The following is a 22,618-nucleotide window of genomic DNA, read 5'->3' on the forward strand; positions in this document are numbered from 1 at the left end:
ATTGACTCTTGATGTCCCATTTTTCTTAAAAGAAGCAGAATATTCTATACATAAGGACTAACCAGGTTGCGAGTACTCTGACTACTGAGTTCTTTTTTCACAGGTCACCCATTAAAACCTGTGGACTAATCAGGTTGCGGGTACTGGGACCACGCAGTTCTTTTCCGCATAAGATAAAAGGTTTCAAAGAGGTGCATGAAACTAGTTATGCTTCATTAAAAAATCCCAAAGTTAATGTTGTGATACAGGGTTGTACAATTCATCATACTCCATATTAGTACATAGAAGGAAAAATAAAATACATCATAGTATTTAATAAACATACAACATGAGGGCAACACCATGAGGAAGAAGAAGAAACTCTTCGACTACTCCATGACAAAGCAAAAGAAAACTTGCTTTTGATGTTTTCTCTGTAAACCTGGACTTCAAAATGCCAGAAACAAAGAATGAACCATTCTCAATGCAGTAAACGAAACCCCTTCTGAATAATTTAAGACAGACTACGGCTTTGGCCTTGACCTTGTAGATCGAATGAGATAGCTATTCTTGATCTTCAGCTCAGAGAGTTACCAAGTTCTCCCTCCGAGAAAACCCCAGCAACCATCATCACAATGCTGGTGCTTATGACTGAATTGCATCTCACACTCGCTCTTTAATCATGTATTGTTTTCGAGAATATCAAGAAGGAACGTGAAGAGAATGCAGCAGCTGATCTATCTCATCAATGGCAACAATGTGGGTTCTTGGCAGCATCAAGCGCAAAAGAGGAATTGAGGATGATTTTCTAACCTTAGCTTTGATTTTTTCTATTGTCGACGTAACTTCAAAAGGAGGTGGCACCCCATACCACTGTAGATACCACGAAAGAACTGCAGCTTTATCTCGTCGGATTTCAGACCACTTTCCTCCACACAAATAGTTAGAGAGGTGATCCCTGGCTCTTGAATGCTTCAGAATATCTTCAACACGCTTCTTTAGAGACGCTATGAAGGTAGATTGAACGATACCGCCCTTTGAACTAGTCAACCTCCCACTAACCAAAGCCTCATTGTAAGCTAGTGCAAGCTGCAGATTTTATCATTTTGATTAACTTATAAGAGATTGCATATCTATATAATAAAGGACGAGGGTGTCTTTTTTAGAATATACCCTCATCTTCAATGGCTAAGATAACACCTCCAAAACTTATCTCCAAGGGTTGAGATTATATCTCTCAAACTTATCTTCAAACCCTCGTCAATGGCTAAGACTACACCTCCCAAACTTATCTCAAAGAGTTGAGATGACACCTCCCGAACTTATCTTCAAACTCTCTTCAATAGCTTAGATTACATCTCCCAAACTGTCCGTACCCGACGGGCAAGGGTTATACACTCATAACAATACATAGAAAGACAAAAAACTTGCAAAGGAAATCCAAGGCAGGTCCAATTGAAGTCAAATAACAAACAAATTTGCTCATGTAGAAATTTCATATTCGGGAATCAGGACTTTGTAAAAAGAATATAATTTCCAACTATTTGAGGGTCATTTATGTAGTTCATGTGAACTTCTGAGTTTGTTGCATGTTTTTTTAGGTTATTCCAGCTCGATGTGTCATGTGTCAAGGTAGAGAAATGAAGAAGAAAAACGGAATACATAAGCCTTTAAGCAACTAAAGAGGGAAAAAATATAACTAGGAAAATATAGGATAATAATTACCTTTAGACTTGAGATGAAGATCGAGTCACCAAATATAAGAGTATTACTAGTCACCTGCTCAGTCATTGAACCAATGATTGTGTATAACGAAAGATAGACCTGCATAATATTCAGAATCGTATCAGCATGTTAGGTAAAACAAGACTTCAGACAATAGTAATCCTTTCTAGATGCAGAATCAGTAATAAATAGGAGAGTCTACCATGGAGGAAAAGTGGTGCATATTCAGATCAACAGGTGATTAATTGGAAACACCTACGGCTAAAAGATGGAAAAATCTCGCAGATAAGATTTATTAACTAATAACGTTTTACCATCTTCATTGCAGTCACGCAGTCACGCTAAAGTACTAGGTGCTATTTACTAGAGAAGATTCAGGATTTGTCAGCCTGACAGCAATTACTTGTGTTACTGTTCTGCCAATGGCTAGGCCAGCCCAATTTTTGGAGTCGCATCAAATTCTGATGACATTGAAGTTCAAAATTTGAGCTTTAGTTTTGGTACTGGGAGAGTGTGCGGGAGGTTTCGCCTTCAAAATCATTGGCGGCTCTACTCCCTCTTTTTGTTGATTTTCTTCCGTGACCCCCATTGTGGATTGGTATAGCTCCTTTTTTTCTATAATATATTCGTTCAATGTTGAAAAAAAAAAAGGATAAAGAGAAGGAAATGGTGCCAGCAGACAAAAGTTCAACAGATTTGAGTCCATAACAACAAGATGCATGACATGTACAAGATGCAATACCAGAACACTTGATCCTACGTTGCAGAAGTGGTTATCCAAGTTATAATGTGCATATTAGTAACTAGTCTAGGATTTATAAGCCATTACCTGTAAGAGAGCTGGCCTATCCTTGCTCACACAGTCGAATAATACTTGCAGACAGAATTCCTGGAAATCAACATCAGATCTGGAAGAAAAAAATTTCGTTAACACTGACCTTCTATGTTACATATGTTAGAAACATATAACGAAGCAATTTCCAACCATGGTAACAAAGTTTGGTAACAAGAGGAACCACTAATGATTAACGATGAATGAAGTGTACCCTGTTTCCCATAACTACCACTAATAATTATTATTATTATTATAAAAATAATAATAACAGTAAATAAAATAAAATAAGATGATCAATCCCAGAAGAAAAATAAACACATTAGTATCCTATGTGCCATACAGATACTATGATTAACGAACCAAAGTTAGAATGTTACATGCCGTACTACGCCAGAAGAGATGTCATATGTTCAATCTACTATTTCGTAGAATATGCATAACAGTAGTTACTTGCCAACCCAAAATCGATTAGAAAACGTGTTGCACATTTTTATCAAATACCAAAATTGCCCAAATATATGTTCCCCCTAGTTCTCTACATTGATATCCCAAGATGTTCATCGAAGTAGTCTATCCTGGCTGGTACTGAAATTAACAAAATACTGTCCTTCAGCCACTTCAATAATCAATAAACAAAGGCTATATGTATCCACTTAGGTATGGTCTGAGGTTCAACGTGGGTAAGTTTTGGACTTTCTAGTTCATACTGGGAAAGGAAGCCTCAAAGCTTTGTGCTTGTTGCCCAATCCGCAAAAATAGTGTCAATCTAGTTGGTAAATTACCTCTAACTGGCGAATTCCATTCAGAAACTATTAACTAAAAGCATAGTAAAATGAAAGGGACTCATGATTGAACGCACAAGGGGCTAAAACTTGCCTACTATTCCAAGAAGGGTCGCAGCAGAGTTGTGCAAATGCAATGAGGCTTGGATCAGATGAGAACGTACTGACGAGCTGATCAACTTTAAACAGACCAAGCTCATTATCTCCATTGATAGTTTTGGTACAAGTTCTTAAACTTTCCAAGTCACACACCTGTGATCAGAAAGAATGTTATGAAGAGAATCCCTATGCCTATACACAGGTATATATCATATACATGTGTATATCCTAATTCCTACACATGTCTGTATACACATATACATATATATATATATATATATATATATATATATATATATATATATATATATATATGAGCGTCTTAAAAAAAGATACATATATAGAACCTTGTGCATCGCTCGTGACAACAGTGACTGGCATCCTACGGGATCATCAACGTAAGAACACGCTCCTACTTTCCGCTTAATATAAAGGATACCACCATTAAATGGGTCATTTTTATCTCCAGAACTCCACCATGGTTTATCTGTAACAAGATTCATACACATTGCTTAAAGTTTCAAAAGAAAATGTACAAAGTGAAACAAGAGTGTCGAGTTTAATGCTCATACCTTCTGGAACGAGTTCTATGACCTGAGGCCAATACCTGGGTCCACAAACTCGAACTGCCTTCAGCTACAAGAAGGGTCAAGGCAGCCAACGCATTAGTACTCTAAATGTGAGCGAGCAGTTGCACAGATGTAACAAGACCAGTAAACTAAGTTTGACTTAGCTGACTCCTCGGTGGTACATCTGATCCAAATCAGTTATTTTAATTTATTTTTCTTTGACAAGTGTAGTCTAGACAGCTACTATTTCAGTTATTGGTGCTGAGTTTGTTTCAAGTAGAATTCATCCTGAATCACATTTAGTGCAATATCATCGCATAACCCAAAAGCATAAAAAGGAGTCAAAAGACTGAAAAAGGAAGAACTCAAAGGAGAAAGAAGGGAGCGTGCATAAAAATGAGGGAAAACAATTTCATCTCCCACATACAACACCAAATATAATAAGTAGAGCAATGAATTGCATGCAACTCACAATAGAACGTTCAGGTAGAATACAAGGTGTGACTTCACAAAAGCTTGTCTCTGCATAATATTCCGTTTCAGCGATAGTGACTTCAAGAGGAGCATATACTGGTAAACCTGTGTCAACGTCGATGGTTTGCACCCAGCGAGCTTCTGTTGCGAGCACATACAGGTGCCTGAATGCCTGGATAAAGTTTAACTCACAGTAATTTAGGTACAAAAGCCTTGAAGAGTACAAGACGCACAGACACACACACAGATATATATATATATATATACATATATATATATATATTAAGTGAAGATACAATTGTTGAAAGTATCATTTGTGGCTTTTTGCTAGTCCCCTTCAGAAAACCAGAAAACTGGACTCGTACCATTAAAGCCTTGAACCAGTACATCTGAGCCCAAGGATTTCAGTAAGACGCTAGTTCTAGAACGAGATACTTAACTACCTGCAGGTGGCAACGGTTGTCATTTGGTCCACTAGGCAAGCGTGGATAAAGGGTGATTAGCAAAGCAGCAATAGAACTGTTTGAAGTTGAAAAGGTTCGTGTCCCTCCTCCAAGGAACAAGAAACCAATAGCTAAGCTCACCTGAAATAAATATGAAGCATAAAGAAACACCATAAATAACCATACCGTTTAAAAGATGAACAAAAAAAAAAAATAGCTAAGCTTACTTGAACCAAACATGAATAAGCATAAAAAAAGGATATAATATATATATATAATGCCATAATGTTAAACACCAACAGAAATTGAAGATGCTTAATTCTATAAGAAATTAACATTAAGCTATTACTTCTAAATGTTGTACTATGCTTAATGAACCAAGGCTTTCTAAAGAAACAATGCCATATGTTCCACTTCCTCTTCCAGGAAACGCGTTTCACTCTAGGACTTTCTGGTTCATAAATTTGGGGAAGGGAAGTCTGAGCCCTGAAAGGTAGTGCTTGTTGGCTAACCTCTAATATAGAGGTAAAAGCCTCCACTACTGGACTTCATTCTTTTGAAATTTGAGGGCGACATACGAGGTTCAATTACTTATCAGTAGGTACAAGATATGTTTCTTCCAAGTAGGGCTATAGCGCATTTCTGCTACATGAGAAGTATGTTTGAAATAAAGGAGAACAATGTGTTGAACGGCTATAATCTGGCTGACCAGCTAGCTAGAAGAAAAAAAAGTACTCGTCAAAAGGCAAGGATACCTCTTCAAATTCTTAACAAGTGTTGCTATAAAAGCTGTTAAGTTCAACTGCACAGTAACCTGAGAGTTACTTTGGACTCGGCTAGAGGAAAAAGAAGAGTACATGTATAGCTTTTGTAATTGATGGACAAGTTTTGTCTTTGTCCAAAGCTGAACCAGGACAGCCCTAAACTCAACTACTTATGTCAAAAGAAACTTACCCTAAACGGCTAAACTCTACAAAGTATTGCTGCTAAAGAATAGAGACACCTGGAACCACTTTTGAAACATCTAATATTCTTCCTAAAGAGAAGCTGCAGAAGCATGCACTCTTACGGTGATGACGATAAATGTCTCACATGAAGCTGAACCACAGAATTGTGTTAGGCTGTTTCTTCCAAGGAAAGAATAATATTATCAGTAGTAAGATGGTATTTCCAAATATTACTTGTTCAAAAAGCAAAAAAAAAATATGTGGTTGCAAGAACAGCATCTCAACTATGCGTGAAATCTCTAAGGATAACGAGAAGCTCCAGTTCTTCCTCTTCTCCATAAAATATGGGGAACTTGATGTTTTCAAGGTTGTTCCTCTCTCCCTTAATTAAAAGAGTGGTTAGGCTGTTTGTTTAGGTCATTAAGACGGGCTACCTTGTGTTAGTAAATCCTATCAGCTACCAAAAGATCCTAGACAACTATATATAATCACATCTCTTATGATATCTTGACCAGGTGTCTATTTATAAAAAAAGAGAAACTTACTGTCATTTGGAAACCATAATTAGGATGCCCTTCTGCAGACCCTCGACTGCGTAGAAATCTTAACAAACGAAATGTTTGTAGATGTCCAGATCCTGCCATCACCTAACATCACAAAATAGATGCTTAAGAAACTAAGTCGGTTCTGTTGTGGAAAATCAATGGGCAAAAGAATAACATAGAGCAAAATGAATTCCTTACCACAGAGAGAGAAAGAACAATGAGATGTAAGCATATCTCCAATGTGCCACGATCTACGTATAGCAACAAACCCTTAGGCAAGGAATTTGAACTTGTAGCTGAAACAGGCTTTATCTGCAAGATTAATTGATTCGGATTAAGCTTTAACTTGCCTAGTAACAGAAGAATAAAGCAACGCCAGAGCAAGGGTTGCACCTCATTCAAGAAGTAGATAGCATAAGTATAAAGCAACTCCTGCGCATTGCCATTTCTGGTACCAGCAAATCTCAACCCTGCGAAAACTCAGAACCTAAATAAATTCCAAACTCAAGCAACAACAAGAAAAGAGGAGTAGCAGTAAATAGATGTCATAAAATTCACATAGGGCTCCAAAGAGTAATACACGACTACTTCCACTTTCCATTATTCTTCATGGCTAACGAAAAGAAACAAGCTGAACAGCTTCCAGTCAAGAAGTTTATGGATTATCAAAACGAGCTATACTTGTGAGTTGTGATGAACGTACAAGGTTTACACATGAACCCATTCGAACATTCCAACACTTATTTAACAAATATTAACATCTTATACATACAGTGCACCATTGACAACCCCATCTTACGCCGACAATGTGTGTTACCTAAGCAAACAACAGCTAAGGCATCTATGTAGAACATGTCCATTGACTGTCTAAGAGTTTGCTGCATAAAATGTCGCTGATTTTATTGTTACCACATGAACATATTCAGTAACTTTCAGGAATTCAGACGTTTGTTTCTATAACATAAACAGGAAAATACATGTATGTCAGTTCGTAGTGCGTGAAGAGGGCCTACCAAGAGAAATGCATGCTCCAGCTAGTATGTTGACATAAGCCTGAACGAGTGCTTCTACATCAATTTCATCAGTGTCGTCATTATCATCACCAAGGTTTGTAACACAAGTCTTCACGATTTCAGGGATCTGGGACTGAATCCAGTCTCTGGATGGCTGAACACTACATGAAAGGAATACATGTTATATCTAACATTGACCTACTATTAGTTTAGAAGACTTGGCTAATTTGCAACAACAACAACAACGAAAATAGTTGTATTATGTGAAAAATTAATGAGTCCACAAATTGCTTCTTGCTAAATTTCCTCTGGTTCAGAAGAGTTTGGAATCCAATGCTAACTAGTGTAGTTTCTTCTTGAGATACTGCATCAATTCCTAAAAGAAATGTTTGTATTTCTTATCCCTTATGCAGTGATATGGGGTTTGCTGGAAGCTGCAAAAGGGTCTTTCAAAGGGGGGAGAAAATTGATTTGAGAATATTATGTGGTTGTTTTATCCTTGATTTACTTTGCGGCTGAGAGGAACAACAGGAAAACATCGGTTTCGTATGGGAAGTTTACTTTCATGTTGGAATGGGATGTTACTTTTTTAACATTCTAATCTTTATTTGTTCATATGCCAGGGATCTTCAATGGATATCTTAATCAATACATATTTCTTCCTCTTGCTCAAAATATACTATTTTCGCATTACGTCCTCAGAGCACAGTGCTCCTAATAATAACAATAACAAAGAATAAGAATAACTATAATACTACAATTATAATTATAATTATAATATAATAGAAAGAAGAAGAAGTGGATATATCGTATTAGTAATTTAGTATTACCTGCTCCACATTATCAAATTCCTAGCAATGACACGAAGCATCATGAAATCAGGTCTTACATATTGCAAAGCAAAGTGAGTCTGGGGAATTGAAAGTTTTGATGCAGTAACTTCTGATTCTGTCTGTAAAAAGAAATTGGTCAAAAGAAAAATAAATAAAGGACTCCCACTTTTGTGGAGATTTTGAGAGTTTGCATGCTATGAAGTGCAGTTTGGTTTTCCTTAGTGGCACATGTTATAAACTTATAAGGCATAATATTTTTTTTCTTTTTTGAATTAAAAACATGAGAATCGATACAGCCTAAGAGGGAGTTGAACTTTAAATTGTTAAAAGTAGAAAGAATTTATGACCTAACATATGCCAAGGAACGTGTCAAAAGCACCGCTTGTTAATTATACTTTACTTCGAGAAAGCCTACCTTAAGAAACATTAGAGCTAGAGCAATGATAGCACCTGGTGCAGTGACGTCGACGTTTATAGGTGTTCCATCCATCATCTAATCATACCAAAAGTATAAAACATACCCGTCAACATCATAAATGACAAAAAGTGCTTGCTGGAATTACTCTACACTACACAGAGTTAACTTCTGATGCAGTTTACTTCACCTGCCCAACACCGCGGTTGTCATCATCAATAGAAGGTGCCGCGTTAAAAGATCTCTCCTGAAGAAGGAAATAATCAGAATCATTAAAGACTCGAAAGTCTAAAATAAATAAATCATTAAATAGAAAACAAACGCGATGAGACCCTCTTCGCATCCAGTTTAAATCCAATCAGTTAAAAAACTTGAATAAACCAATTTTATCCAACATCATACATTATGAAAGTCTTTGCCACCAATATACTGGAAAAGTCGATCCACCACACTGTCCATGAAACCAAGTGCATCTTCACCCCGTCCTTCAATGAAAGATCAACTAAGTCAGCACTACAAGTAGCAGGTACCACCTATATAATTCATAATTTTCAAACATAATACATACCAAGAGCTACGAGGCCCAGTGCAGACCCTGCAGCAACAGCATACCCTTCTCTTTCCAGTACATTATCACCTCCACTTCTTCGCCCTATTTCACCCTTGAAAAGTGAAAAACAAAAACAAATCCTAGGCAATCAGATAAAAGGAAAAGACATGGAATGCCGACGTTCAAGTTACATAGCAAATGGTTATCACAATGTTAGGAAGAGTAGCTATTTAATGTCACTTCTCAACCTTAATTATGCAGTTTTTTGTACAAGAGAAAGAACAACTATACTAAACTGCGAGATATTACATGTATAAGAACAAAAGACTAGTAGGTCACACACCAGAAACTATGAAAAAACATTTGAACATAAAAATGCTGTAAACATGGCCTCAAAACTATGAGTAAGTCCCTACATGACACCAATTATATGCCAATCCTTCTCTTAGCCCAAAAGAAGATCAGTGTAAGTATCCCAACTTGACTTGATACTGTCTAGGTCCCATCTGTCACCTTAAGAATTGACATCCTGATATTGTCAATGTCCACTTTATCAACCTTCATTTCATAGTGATGCGTGTTACTAACAATTGATCGCCAGAAACCAGTTGTTAGTTGTTACAGTTATTTATTTATCATACCAGGATGTTGGGCAATTTCCATTTTTGTGCTTATTATGCTGGATTACAGAGGCTATGTGTACAGGACCTTGAGTCGAAAGCATTTTCCTTACTTCATTTTCTCCTATATTTATCATATTATTTTTCTCATCATATTTATCATATTAAATTCTGATCGCACATATAATTGAAATGAAAAATATTGAAACTGCTCTCATAGAAGGATGAAGAATACCAGAAGAATTTGCAGTGTTTGAGGATGCACCGATCCTTCGTAAAGAATCCCAATAGCCATGAGTGCTGCCGACTGGAGATTAACAGAAAAGAAGCATTAAAAGCAATGTTACTTTCAGAAACCACATTGTAAACTTATTCTCAGTAGAGTCCTCCGTGGTATAGCAAAATTTAGTAAGATGCCTCCGAAAACCGCAGTTAAATTGCTACCTTTTGGTAATGACCCCTATGATAAATGATTACAGTTTTGGTGACGATATCTTGAAAATAGAGAGCTTCTTACCTGCAATAGTGTTGGTAACTCCAAGTCCGGAAACATAGATGGATGTCGAGAAGGAATATGACAATAAAGAGACTGCAAAAATACAGTATAATATTTAGCATTAACTGACTGGCCTTACTTAAGCAGGCAACTTTACACTGTGATAGTAAGTGATACACTAATATTGAAATTCTCTTTAAATAGTCCCTGTTTGCCAGAAAATGAAATCTCTACCTCACTAATGAAACTAATAATTTCTAACCTCCCTCAGGATAGCCTAATATAGAAAAATGTGCTAAACCTATAGAACACCATAAACCACCAGTAGTTTAATGAAGAGACTGTGCTGATCAAATCATAGTCGTGATATTTGTACTCTCAAAATCTCATCCTGTATATTTTAAAAAACGACAAGAAACTGTAAATTACAATGAGACGACAAGCATAATTTGACAAGCCTTTACCTTAGATATAGCAGGTTGCATAGTCCCCTTATGAGAAGCTGCCAGACCAAGCATCATTCCTACTGTCGTACTTTCATGTTCCTATTGAGCAAAAAAAAGGTAAAATTGATCATGAAAAACACATAAGAAAAAACAGAAAGGCGAGAAAAAAAATTAAAACAAGAAGAAGCTAAATTCAGTTCTCGCCGACATTAGAGGGAAAGCAGATAGTGAAACATGTACCATTTTATAGGTAATGGTATGACTATTTTATAGGTAATGGTTTCCAATTCTTGTCGTCTGATCGTGAACAAGTTAAATACTCAACTCGTTGACCAACTAGCCACTAGCGATATTTATGTCCTTTACTCAAATTCTTGTATCACATGTTTTAGAAACACAAATTTTGAAAAGATCAATAGATTGGTACAAAATCTCTAGCTAAGATCTAACTATCTAAGTTGCATGTGGTTCACAAGAACCAGGTGTATATTACCAGAGCAATAAAGTTTTTAGGGATCATTTCCTTGTTCACTAAATTCAATGAGAATGAAGATTATCTAGATGGAGATTGGTTCCCCAGAAACTGCTTTGCTGGAGAAAGTGGAGGAAAACCAAGATGGATGAGTGGCAAGAGAGGGTGGTTGTCGTAAAGAACTCACACGTTGATGAAGCCATATCGTAACACCCTTAAAAACAATTTTTCACAAGCATGTATATTAGTGATCTGATCGACACTAGAAAAAAGATTCTACATTTCTCTTTTTGACTCACTTCCTGAAAACCAAGAACCTATTTAAGTTTCCGTTAGAGCACTCAAACCTGTCAAAATAACTCCGTTTTAGCTATATATGTATTATTTAGCTATGAAATTCAATGTCGGGAAAACACGTGCATGTAATCCTTTATTGTTGTTGGTAATTACTTCCACTTCACTCAAACCATTTCCACATGTATAAGTGCAAGCAGTAACCTTTTCATTTATAGTCCACCTTGAATAAAACCAAACAAAGAGAAAACGGGAAAACACAACTGGGGACAACAGAATGATATTGAATATATACCTGAGAAAAATACTTGTAGATGTCAGTGACAGTAAGAACACTCAACTGTCCCAGCAATCCTATTGCAAGGAGGAGTCCTGCATGAGTAGCATTCGGCTCCTCTGGTTTGTTATAAGTTATCCATGTTCTAGACATTTTTCCCTGCCAAAACAAGTCAAGCCATATAGTTACGGATCCCATGTTTAACAAGTTTGTCGTATTATAAGACATGTTTTTGAAACTTATGCACACATCAGCAGATAAATGTTTCATACCAGTATACCATGATAGAAAACGGAATTGAGACTACTATAACAAACCTGCAAAGGAGACAGCTTTAATCCAGCAGCGACGGCATTATGAAACTCTGGCCAGGATCGGAGTTCCTGTATGTTTCTTATATTTGGATCAAGATTGACCTGTTCATAAGGTGGGAAAGAAATCAATTGACATACAAAGAGCAACTACTCCGACAACAAACAGATTACGAGAATATAATATGGCAGAAAGAAGAGGCAAACAGATGAATAAACCTCAATAAATGAATAGAATATTTAGGCAGGTTAATCGTGACACCTATAATCCGTCACCTTTTCATCGTATGGAAACAGCACATGTGAATGAGCAAAACCAAGAGTCGAATTTTACCTCTATCTTGTAAAATTCATAAATCATGGTTCGCCGTTGACCGCATCGACAACATGATATAAGGCATCCAAAAGAGGGTTTAAAATTTTTATAGCAGTAAGACAAATACTACATCTTGAAGCGAGTTATGAACCAAACAAAACTTATTTATGGCAAGTAAGTTGCCGCCATTTTAAAGTGAGTTACTAACCAAACATTAAACGGAAATCAAAAAACATTAATACAAAAGATGGAGTGAACATGAACATACAGTCGCATTCTGTTGAGCAGGCAAGCGACCTGCCAAGACAAGCTTTGGAACAACAAGTGCCTACAAGAGTTAACACAATCAGGATCTCTTCGGAATACCATGTTGGCACTATAGTTTGTTCTGTGGTAATTGGTTTGTAGATAACAATAGAAAAGTACCTCCGTCAAAAGGGTGGAGGTTGTGGCAAGCGTAAATGCCCCACGTCCAAAAGGAAGAGCAGTTGTCCTTTGTGCAAGCTGCCATAGCTGAGCCTTCACACAGGAAGACCAAGAAAAAAGCTTTTGAGAGAAACTACAGGATATAACAAAGTCTAACTATATGGAGTTCTGGTCCCAATTTTTCACATGCATATACCAGTACAACACTTCATTTAACAAACAAATATTCTTCGCAATATCCCAAACAAATGTAAAACATTCAAAGGGAGAGAAAAGGTCTATACTTGTTGGAGGTCCTGATCAGATGCACTTGGATTGCTAGATGTTTGAACTGAAACAGGTCTTGCCGAGCACAAAAGACGCCTAACCTGGGGAACAAATCAACCTACTTACAACGTAATTGTACAATGAATAGTTATAAGATGATAGTATTTCAAATTCAATATCGACAAAGAACAGAAAAATGCAATGTCTTCAGTAAAGTATCAACCAGATAACATGTTTGCTACCCATAAATATGTCTGAAAATCGCATTTGAAATGAAAGAAAGCCCGTTTCAGAAATGCTTGGTAAGAAACCAAGATAAGACAAGTACATAGGCCAAAGGTTATCCTCAAAGTCTATATGAAGGAGCTATCCCTGCCTTCTGTGAGTGGGCATATTTATATTCCATGGTAAACAACCATGCATAAAATATAAATTATTCATGTATCCAAAAAAAAAACTTAAAATTACTTCAGAATATCACGCCTTTTGAGAAATATATTACACGTGCAAGCAACCAGTATACCCCTCTTTTTCCTATCATCCCTTTTTTACTCCTTTAATAATTCATATGAATGAAATTTTGAGCTATCAGTTTCTCATCTAACTGAAATGATCGCTAATAGAAGATGGTCAAGAGTTACCTCGTTCAATCGCAGATCCCGCCCGTACCGCAACTTTGTGCTAGAGTTGAAGATATGCTCCATACCATCCACCATTGATCCCTCAAGGGAATCTGTGTCTTCACTCCTCAACCCATCCAATTTTGTCACATCAGAAACTGAGGAAGGGGTCGTCACCGGATGCAAGTGTAGCATGTAAGGAGTAGATATGGAGATTAAATTAACACTAGTTTGGGATTCCAGATCCATGAACTTGCCGGAGTGCTCCAAACATGATAATGCTAAATCTTCTCTACCAATGAGCACGTACGCAGCTGCTGGCCACCCTGTAGGAGGAGATTCTCGGCATTTGTCCAAAGCCTATACATGGTATAAAGATTGGTCTCTTTCGTGAGACAATGAACAAATATTGGTATGATCATGCATTGTACAGAATTGTTTCAGAATTTCCTAGTAAAATGTTTTGGTGTTTAAAATTCTTAGCTAACCAAAAAGTTTCCACGTGAACAAGTAACCATCATAGTACGTAACCAGTAAAACTTATTTGTGACAATACATATTTCGATGTTTTCTTATGAACAAATTGAATTAATAAAAGAAGAAAAAGGATTACAAAGACCGAAAGCTATATGACTTTAGCAAAACAGATTGGGCATCTGTGGGTCATTGAGAAATTAAAATTTGTAGAATATGGAGTACTAAATATGAAGCCTGAAACATTTCCCAAAACAATTGCTGCACCAAATGGGATCAAGTAACTCAACTTATTTAGCTTATAAGTTCACAATATCTTAGACTTCACCAACTAACCCATGTCTAATAGCAACTACCAACTATTACATTTTATTTTTTTGGAACTTTTATTTGCACAAGTTATTACTATGCTGGATATTGAAAAAGTAGAAGAGCATAAGCAGTAAGACTCGAAGTGAAAGGACGAGAAGCAACAATTAGTAAAAACGAGAAAAAATTAAACCATCGCGGGAGCAAAACTGAATGGAAGACCGCAGATGTGTATCACATGTTCGGATCACCATTTAGTGTTGAGTTCAAAGCTAACATCTGTTTAATGCATACCTTAGAAACTCCACTATAATTATTAACAAAACGAATACTTCACTAAATTCGGTGCCAGACTCACATGCCGCAAAGGAAGAGATACACCAGCAGGTAGTAAGTCTAGCTGTTGGAGTCCAAATCTTTCGGCGACCATTGCCAAGACAGTAAGCTCTTCTAAAGTAGAGAATTCTCCTGGAGCGATGTCACAATAAACACCTGAGGATAGCTTCTTACCAACTCTTTTAGCACCTAGTATAATACTATAAAATGACACTATCTTCCTGGCCCAGCTCACCACAGAACATCCATCTTTGCAGATAAGAGGTGGAAGATCATTAATACTAGCAGAACATCCATTCTGCAAACCATACTCAAACCATCTGAATAAGCTTGGAGGAGTTCTAGGAGAAAAGGAGGTCTGACAGGTCCTAGTCTTTTGGCAAAGATGAGGGAAATCACGGGTATAATAGTCGACATAGCTTTCCTCGCCCACGGCAGCAGCTATATCATGCAGCAAAACAACTAGAAGCTCCAAGTCCCTGAAAATGTGGGTAGAGCCAAAGATTAGTTACAGTGTGAAGTAAAAAGTGTAGCGAATGTCACAAGTCCAATCAGGTCTCCTTTTTGCTCGTTAAGTTGCATAAGAAAGATAAAGAAGAAAATAACAATAACAAAAGGGTTGCCTAAAAAACCCTAAGCAGCTATTGACGCTGCTACCAGTAGTTAATGAAGAAACTCAGCAACAGTCAACACACGCCAGGAGCTTCCTCACCTATTGGTCTCATGAAATCCAACGCTCCATAGTCACAGGAGTATGTGAGAATAAAGTTCATAGAAAATGATATAACAATTCAATACTATTAATCCAGAGCTTACTGTTTGCGAAGATTATCCAATTTCAAATTTTCATAGAGAGCATGTAAGGCCTCCAAAGTCTCCACCAGAAGTTGTGCGCAAAATGATTTATCTGCACTTTGTTTACCCTCTATGTTTGAACTAGAACCATCAATATCAAGCAAGCCAGGGTATTTTGGGGAAGAAAATCCTCTAATGGACATACTTTTACAGTAATTCTTGTGAAACTTGCTGCTAATAAGAAAATCCCATGATGAGAGAAGCATTGCATCAGGACTCTTTGGAGAAATGCACTTCAACTTTCTAGACATCTGTGTTATTATAATAGTGAACGCCTCCCACTCAGAATCAACACAAGAACCAACATTTGACAAGTATCCAGCTTTGTCATCTCCCCAAAGAAGAACAAGAAAGTGACTGTAGAAAGTAGACTGGAGGCCCTCCGCCATTGCCGAGATGCAGTCATTTGCCAAGGAAGAAGAAGGGTTTCTTCTTAACACACATCTAAACACCTGCTAAGAATTACAAAGGCAGACATGTAAATAAGATAAGAAATGCAGAATGGCCAAGATGGAATTACAATGAGATGTGCCCATATAATACTCTTACATTTCTAATATTGAACAATAGGTGGAGGGGAGGAAAGGAACCACCCCACCTTGTATAGTTGTTTCCCCTTATAATACTTCTAAATTACTAATAATTAGCAAAATATCTTAGTGACGTGCAATCAACCATGGACCGGCAGAGGATCATACCACGTTCGCCTACTAACATGGTTTAATCCTTACAGGCTTACACTCAAGATTACGTATATACTTTAACACAGTGTTGCTTTTGCCTTGAGAGCAGCTACTCAAAATAGCTGTCACCACTAAGACAAAACTTTAGTCAGCCGAAATCGTGAAGATATTGCTTTACTTCATGTACAGGCAGTTAAAGATGTCAAGGGGAAGCAGCGTGCTGCAAGGCAAATCTTGTAATAAACTCCCTCGAGTCAAAGATCAATTTATGATTTCCAGCTCAAACCAGAAACTTATTAAATGAAGAAATGGTCTGGTTTTCTTCTATCGGCTCTATTTTATTTTTCCTGCCTTCACTGGTTCTACTTTTTTGGTAATCAACGTAATGAACACATGCTGCATTAGTAACAAGTGGAAACTCCATCTATCAACAAAACATGTGATAAAAGCTCTTAATAATTCGTCTGTGAATGAACGAACCAATAAGCTAGCTCTACTAGAACTATTATATGTGGCCTGAAAACATGGAGGCATATCACGTGGTAACTTATATATCAGACGAGTTCTATTTTTCAAGTGAGAAATGAGTTATACTTTTCACTGGAGGAAGAAGAAGAATAACACACCTGACCGTTACTAAGAATTACATTAACCCTCCCTTCAACAGCATCAGCCAACCCAATAATCTTGAAGTCACTGCAAACCATCGACGATTCTGAAGGGTTCAAACTAGATGAACACGGATTTTTGCCCAGACCCGATGGCAGCAGATATCTACACAAACACTGCTTTCCTGACTGCAGTGTTTAACATGTAAGACAAATTGAATGCAACTGACCAGAGAAGCACCGTTGACACAAAAAAGTATATTACATCACCAATAACCACTAAAAGATACAGGTACTCCATGGCCACAAGCTAAGTAAAGAATCAATAACAAAATTTACAGGTAGAAGTTCAAAAAATGATCTCCAGTCCGACATGGGTACGGGTCTAAGTGATGACTTTATAAGGGGTAGTAAAAATGGCTGCTGACAAATTTGATCTCACAAACTCAGAATTACCTAGTAAGTAGCAACTAATATTTTCTGTATGGCGAGTCTGGAACCACGGAGTTCTTCATAGAATATGCAGGGCACTTTTACACAACAGATTAAGTGGGAAGAAAAGAAGCATAGAAGGGAAACAACTTACGTAAAGAAGAACATTGTTATCCGGCGACAACACAATGATGTCCGCATATGGCAGCAATCCAACTTTCACTCTGCAGATAATATGGCATGAAGAACACATGCAAGTATGAAGAACAAGATGAGAAATATAACTGCTATTTTACCTCGGTCGTGTCACAATTACAGAAGCAGCAGCAATTGCAGGGATACTCCAGCTTATATCAGGCTTGATATCGCTGAGGATGTCATTATCTAAATGAACAATTTGAAGTCTTAGAGACAATATTATTTTTTGCTCTTGGAGAAGGAAACAGATTATGGGCACTCCATCAATTTCAGTCGCTAGAAACACCTGACCAAATTGATAAAATGCAAATGAGAGATAGATAAAGATGTCAACAGTGCATGTCATCAAAAGAAAAAGACATTGTTGATACTGCAACTAGATGTGAGTATAGTCTTTGTTGATACTGCAACTAGATGTGAATATATACGTGAATAACAGAAGTCTAAATATAAAACTCATGCATCCATTTTGGTGTTTCTGACTGACTACACAAATACAATCATGTTGTAGAGGACCTTTTTATGTGCAATATTTTTCATATTTGGAACACGGACGGGCTGGTCTAGAGAAAAACGAATGACACAATTGACTCAGCTTTTTGTCATGGAAGATCTCTTAAATGCATTGGATGTTGCTAATCAAATGTACATTACGTATATGGAGTGAATCAACCCGTCTACAGTATAGCAATGGGAAAAAAACACTTTCCAACCAAAAAAAGTTTAGGCTAGAACGAATTTTGAGTTTTTGATCGCTGTAAAAAATAAAAACAATTTTTCATAAATAGTACAGACGAAGGTGCACCTTACTAGCAGCAAGTTGTGCGCCTTTTCCATGCCATATCTTTCGCAAAGAGAACTGCTTTGATAACACCCCATCAGGAAACACTTCATATGATATTGATTTTGAAGGTTCGGGATTGGAATTAATGGTTTCAACCAGCCACACAGAGTGTTGCATTTTTCCTGTCAAAAGAAAATGAGGAATATTAGAATAACATCCACTGCTGCTGAAGTTAGTTTTCACTTTAGATTGGAGGACTGAGAACCTTTATTATAAGACACCATTAGAGGAATAACATCATTACTCCAAATAGTTTTTTCTTCAAAATCTTTCATCATGCTCAGCTGGCCCCTTTCATCAATGAAGGTCGCCTGACAATGTGATATGTCAAATAATTACTTAAATGAAATAGATAGTGATACATTTACAACATTCAGTATTGTTAAAAGACACAACATGCAGGTCTTGTTAGAAGACCATATCAGATTCTGGAGTCCAAAGAAAACAGTCCACAAGCCTAATTAACTTCAGAAATATTATTCAGGGCAGGCACTTTTTAACGTACTTAACACAATGGCAGGAACATTAGTAAGCTGTAAACTAGCAATTTTTGTGTTCTGTGGGTGAATAGCAACAAGCAGACTCTAATTACATATTCACATAGCTGAAGAACAATATTCAGGAAAATAAGTATATAATAAGATGAATCAATATTAGGAGTACCATAGACATGCGAGCTGGGAGCGATCACAAGGAGGTGTGTACCTGAGGTTCTTGTGTCAGGTCGTCCAAAATTAGGTGTGACGACAACTTTGCAACATCCTCCTTGCCAATATTACCAAATGAATCAAGTGTACTGGCACTATGTTGTGGACTGTACCCAGATTCTCTTTTTGGACGGGATAAACCTCGTACACCAAACGATGAGCTTGAAGCAGAAAAGGGTACACTGGCTGGGTGATTTCCCTCAACAGCCTTTTGAAGGATTAAACCAAACGGAAGAGGCCAGATTGATGTGATGGTAGGAGGGAGTGGAATCTTCACCACCTCACCTGCATAAATTTTATAGGTCACTAATTATTTGGTATATGGAAACTTCTAACTGTCTATTAAGTAGCAAAATGACACAGTTCACACAATTCAGAGATTTGTACACTAGATCCAATTAGCTATGCATGTCAAAGAAGCGGCAAAAGAACGCTCAATTAACTCACCAGACGTGTTGTACATAGCCAAAGTGTCAACTTGCAAAACACAAAGAACTGGTTCTGAAGCAGCTCCAAATCGACACCAGGTTGCCTAAAGTTAAATGACTAAGATTTATCAGAAATCAATGTTCCACACTTTTGTGATAAATTACATGATGCAAACAATAAAAGACACGTGTAACAAATGAAACAGATAAGATAATGCCTTCATTATTCACGTGGAACAGACAATAACCAAGAGTAAACAATGAAAGTAAGTAAGTGAAAGAAGGAAAATTCAGACTACAAAGATCTTCTCATACAAATGTCATAACATACGCAGCTTTCGGAGACAAGTAGTAAGCCAAAGACGAAAGTTTGAGGGATGGGACCGACAGTATCACCTCTAACACTTCCAAAAGTGGCACGGTTACAGTTCAGTCTTATTGCTCCACTTTAAGAACATTCCTATTCTATATCAAAATTATTTCTCGAAGCTAGGACTTTTGACTACAAAAAAGAATAGATAAGGGACCCTTTCGGCCAAGGTATAATTATTAACTACAAACCAGAGATATGATGTTTCTCAACCGGTCAACCCTTAGTTTTACGAGTGTTGGGCAAATGAGAGATTGTGAAATTTTCTCATTTTGTGGTAATTTCATTAACAAACTGCTTCATACTTAACCTCCTATGTTTATATGAATGTAAAAGTATAAGACCATAATATTTTTCTTTTATGACTAGAACATCCAAGCAAGGGTGAAAACCCATAATTCTTAAGTTTCGTTCTCTAATTTTGTCTTTAACTGGGAGGTTAGCTATGTAACATAAGCTTCCTCCCCTCGTACAGTTCTTTTCCTTTTTTATATTAATTCAAATGATTCAAAAAAAACCATAATTCTTGAGCAGTAGAAGAAGTGAACCCATCAAATGAAACAACTAATTTACTAAGAATATCAGAAAACATTCAGCTTCAAGCACTTGACACTAAGACTCAGTACACTAGGCATTGTTTATAAAATAAAAATTGGGCACGAAAAATCAACAAACATACCATAATGACAGGAGACTTTGAGGTGTATCTCTTTTGAACACGTGAACCAGAACTCCATATTATCCTGTCAGGAGTGAATCAAACGAGACTAATTAATTGAAGTGAATTAAAAAACGATATTATTCAGTCAAAAAATCAAATTTTTTAACTCGACCTTGTGGTTATTAACAAACCCATGAGTTCCAATGATCAAAATTAGGGTTTACCCGAGTTCAATAGTAATCAAGAATTAAAAAAAAAAAAAGAGTACCGGTTTCCCCTAATGAAGAGTTCGTGATCACTTTGATCACAAGAAGATGAGTAAGAAGAAGAAGCAGATGAATCGTAGTCGGAGATGTAATCTCTTTCGCGAGTAATTCTTGGATCAAAGAGGAAGTAATCGTATTTTCCGTGGCCATTTTCGACAGGCTTTCCATCCAAAGCTTCAGCGATTAAACCAAACGGCTTGAATTCCCCAAGCACTGTCAGATGCCGAGAACTGGTCGGCATTCTCCTCAGTGTACTCTGGCCAATCGAGATTTCAAACAGACCCTTGTTTATCTCTCCCGCTCTTTTTTTTGGGGGGGTTTATTTGTTTCGAGTGAGGGAAATGAGCGCCAATCTTGGACGGTTAAACCCTAGGAATGGGTTTTAATAATACAAATACACGGAGGCGCGCGTCAGCGTTGCTCGACTGCTCGAGTGAGAATCTGGCAAAGATCGGTGCCCCAACAGACCAATCCTTTACCCACGGACCATTGTTAGTCGATAGCCTGCTACGGATAATCGGATACTACCTTTGGGGCTGATCGAGAGAACAAAAAACCCACGTGGAGAGGCATAGGATCCATGGACCATGAGTAGTCCAGTATTAGGGGTGAAACTAAAGACCGAAAGACCAGTGAGAATCGGACCACAAAACCCGGTTTAAAATGGTCGGTCATTTTTTAATTGAATTAATATTTAGGTTCGGTTCGGTCCTTTTCCAAACAAATCTGTGAGCTCCGAATTGGACCGAATACTTCCACATTCTTAACTATTCTTGTAGTAAGATTGGAGTTTGGGTCTATCAATATTTTGTAGTATCTGGCCTAGTACTATGACAAGAATTGGAAAACCTATATATACAACCATAGCATTTGCAATGGAATTACAACCATTTAATGAGTGTTGATGCATTTTAAGCGTATTAACCTTAACAATATTATGAGAAGAAGATGCAAGTGTGGATACACTTTATATCCAGTGGTTTATATGGAAGACAATAAATAAATGGATATTTGAAGGAACAAAGCCTTCTACAGCAGGTACCATCCATGAAGCAAAGCTGATGCATAATTCTTTTAAGTCGGTTGATATTGATACCAACAGAGAAATTATGATCGAGGAGAATGAAGAGACGCCATTGGCGTGGCAAGCACCGAAAGCGGGAGTGAAATTTAGTTTTTATGTGGCCCTCACTCGTGGAAAGGCGACAACAGCAGCAGTGTAGGGACAGTAATGGGAATTTTGTAACAGCGAGAACTAGTAGGATTAAGGCATGTTGCTCGTTAGACGCTGAAGCTACAGCAAAGATTAACCTTCGATTAGTGAAATGAGTGGAAAAATTCTCCATTGTTGAAGCCGATACGATGGTGGTGATTAATAGTTGTCGGCCGATTAAGAAGAGTATACCATGGAAAATTGTCCAATAATGGCAGACATCATACCCGTCCGTATTCAATAAACTACATGATCCAGAATTCACTTACTGCTCAAGAAATCTATGTTGTGTGTTTCATATTCCTTTCATTTTCATTTTTGGTCTGTTCACTTGATCATGATTCAAAAGTACCGAGGTTTCCCATGACAGGAGTTTTATCTAGAATCTCAAACAGACAACACATGTGGCCACAACAGAACCATATGTAAACGGAAAACAAAATCGAAAATACTAAAAGAGCATTAGAATCTTCACAACCA

The 22,618-nt window shown here is 37.2% G+C and overlaps 1 protein-coding gene across 2 annotated transcripts; it reads right to left on the reverse strand.

The window, feature by feature from the left end:
- Positions 1 to 192: 192 nt before the first annotated feature.
- Positions 193 to 21,910, reverse strand: EMB2771 (E3 ubiquitin ligase). 2 transcript variants are annotated; one of them, XR_015224125.1, is made up of 37 exons: positions 20,928 to 21,910; positions 20,678 to 20,741; positions 19,648 to 19,732; positions 19,199 to 19,485; positions 18,699 to 18,804; positions 18,455 to 18,615; positions 17,748 to 17,935; positions 17,606 to 17,675; positions 17,038 to 17,208; positions 15,690 to 16,180; positions 14,896 to 15,352; positions 13,776 to 14,114; positions 13,152 to 13,235; positions 12,868 to 12,960; positions 12,710 to 12,769; positions 12,132 to 12,230; positions 11,833 to 11,973; positions 10,790 to 10,870; positions 10,347 to 10,418; positions 10,065 to 10,136; positions 9,228 to 9,321; positions 9,062 to 9,144; positions 8,850 to 8,906; positions 8,660 to 8,737; positions 8,242 to 8,363; positions 7,412 to 7,572; positions 6,792 to 6,868; positions 6,597 to 6,710; positions 6,399 to 6,500; positions 4,907 to 5,047; positions 4,462 to 4,635; positions 3,993 to 4,277; positions 3,768 to 3,907; positions 3,416 to 3,573; positions 2,534 to 2,612; positions 1,705 to 1,803; positions 193 to 1,068 (listed from the first exon to the last, which is right to left on the reverse strand). XR_015224125.1 is itself a non-coding variant. In XM_086637936.1 (37 exons), the coding sequence occupies exons 1-37, from the start codon at positions 21,164 to 21,166 to the stop codon at positions 682 to 684; spliced, it is 5,490 nt and encodes a 1,829-aa protein (XP_086494062.1). In that variant the 5' UTR covers positions 21,167 to 21,910; the 3' UTR covers positions 193 to 681. The 2 variants fall into 2 exon arrangements, 1 of the variants encoding a protein (XP_086494062.1); XM_086637936.1 differs by having other exon boundaries at positions 3,993 to 4,056.
- Positions 21,911 to 22,618: the final 708 nt, after the last annotated feature.

This window comes from Eschscholzia californica, unplaced genomic scaffold, assembly GCF_041429995.1.
Source record: "Eschscholzia californica isolate CP2 unplaced genomic scaffold, dmEscCali1.0.p SCAF_4, whole genome shotgun sequence".
Classification (NCBI taxonomy): domain Eukaryota; kingdom Viridiplantae; phylum Streptophyta; class Magnoliopsida; order Ranunculales; family Papaveraceae; genus Eschscholzia; species Eschscholzia californica.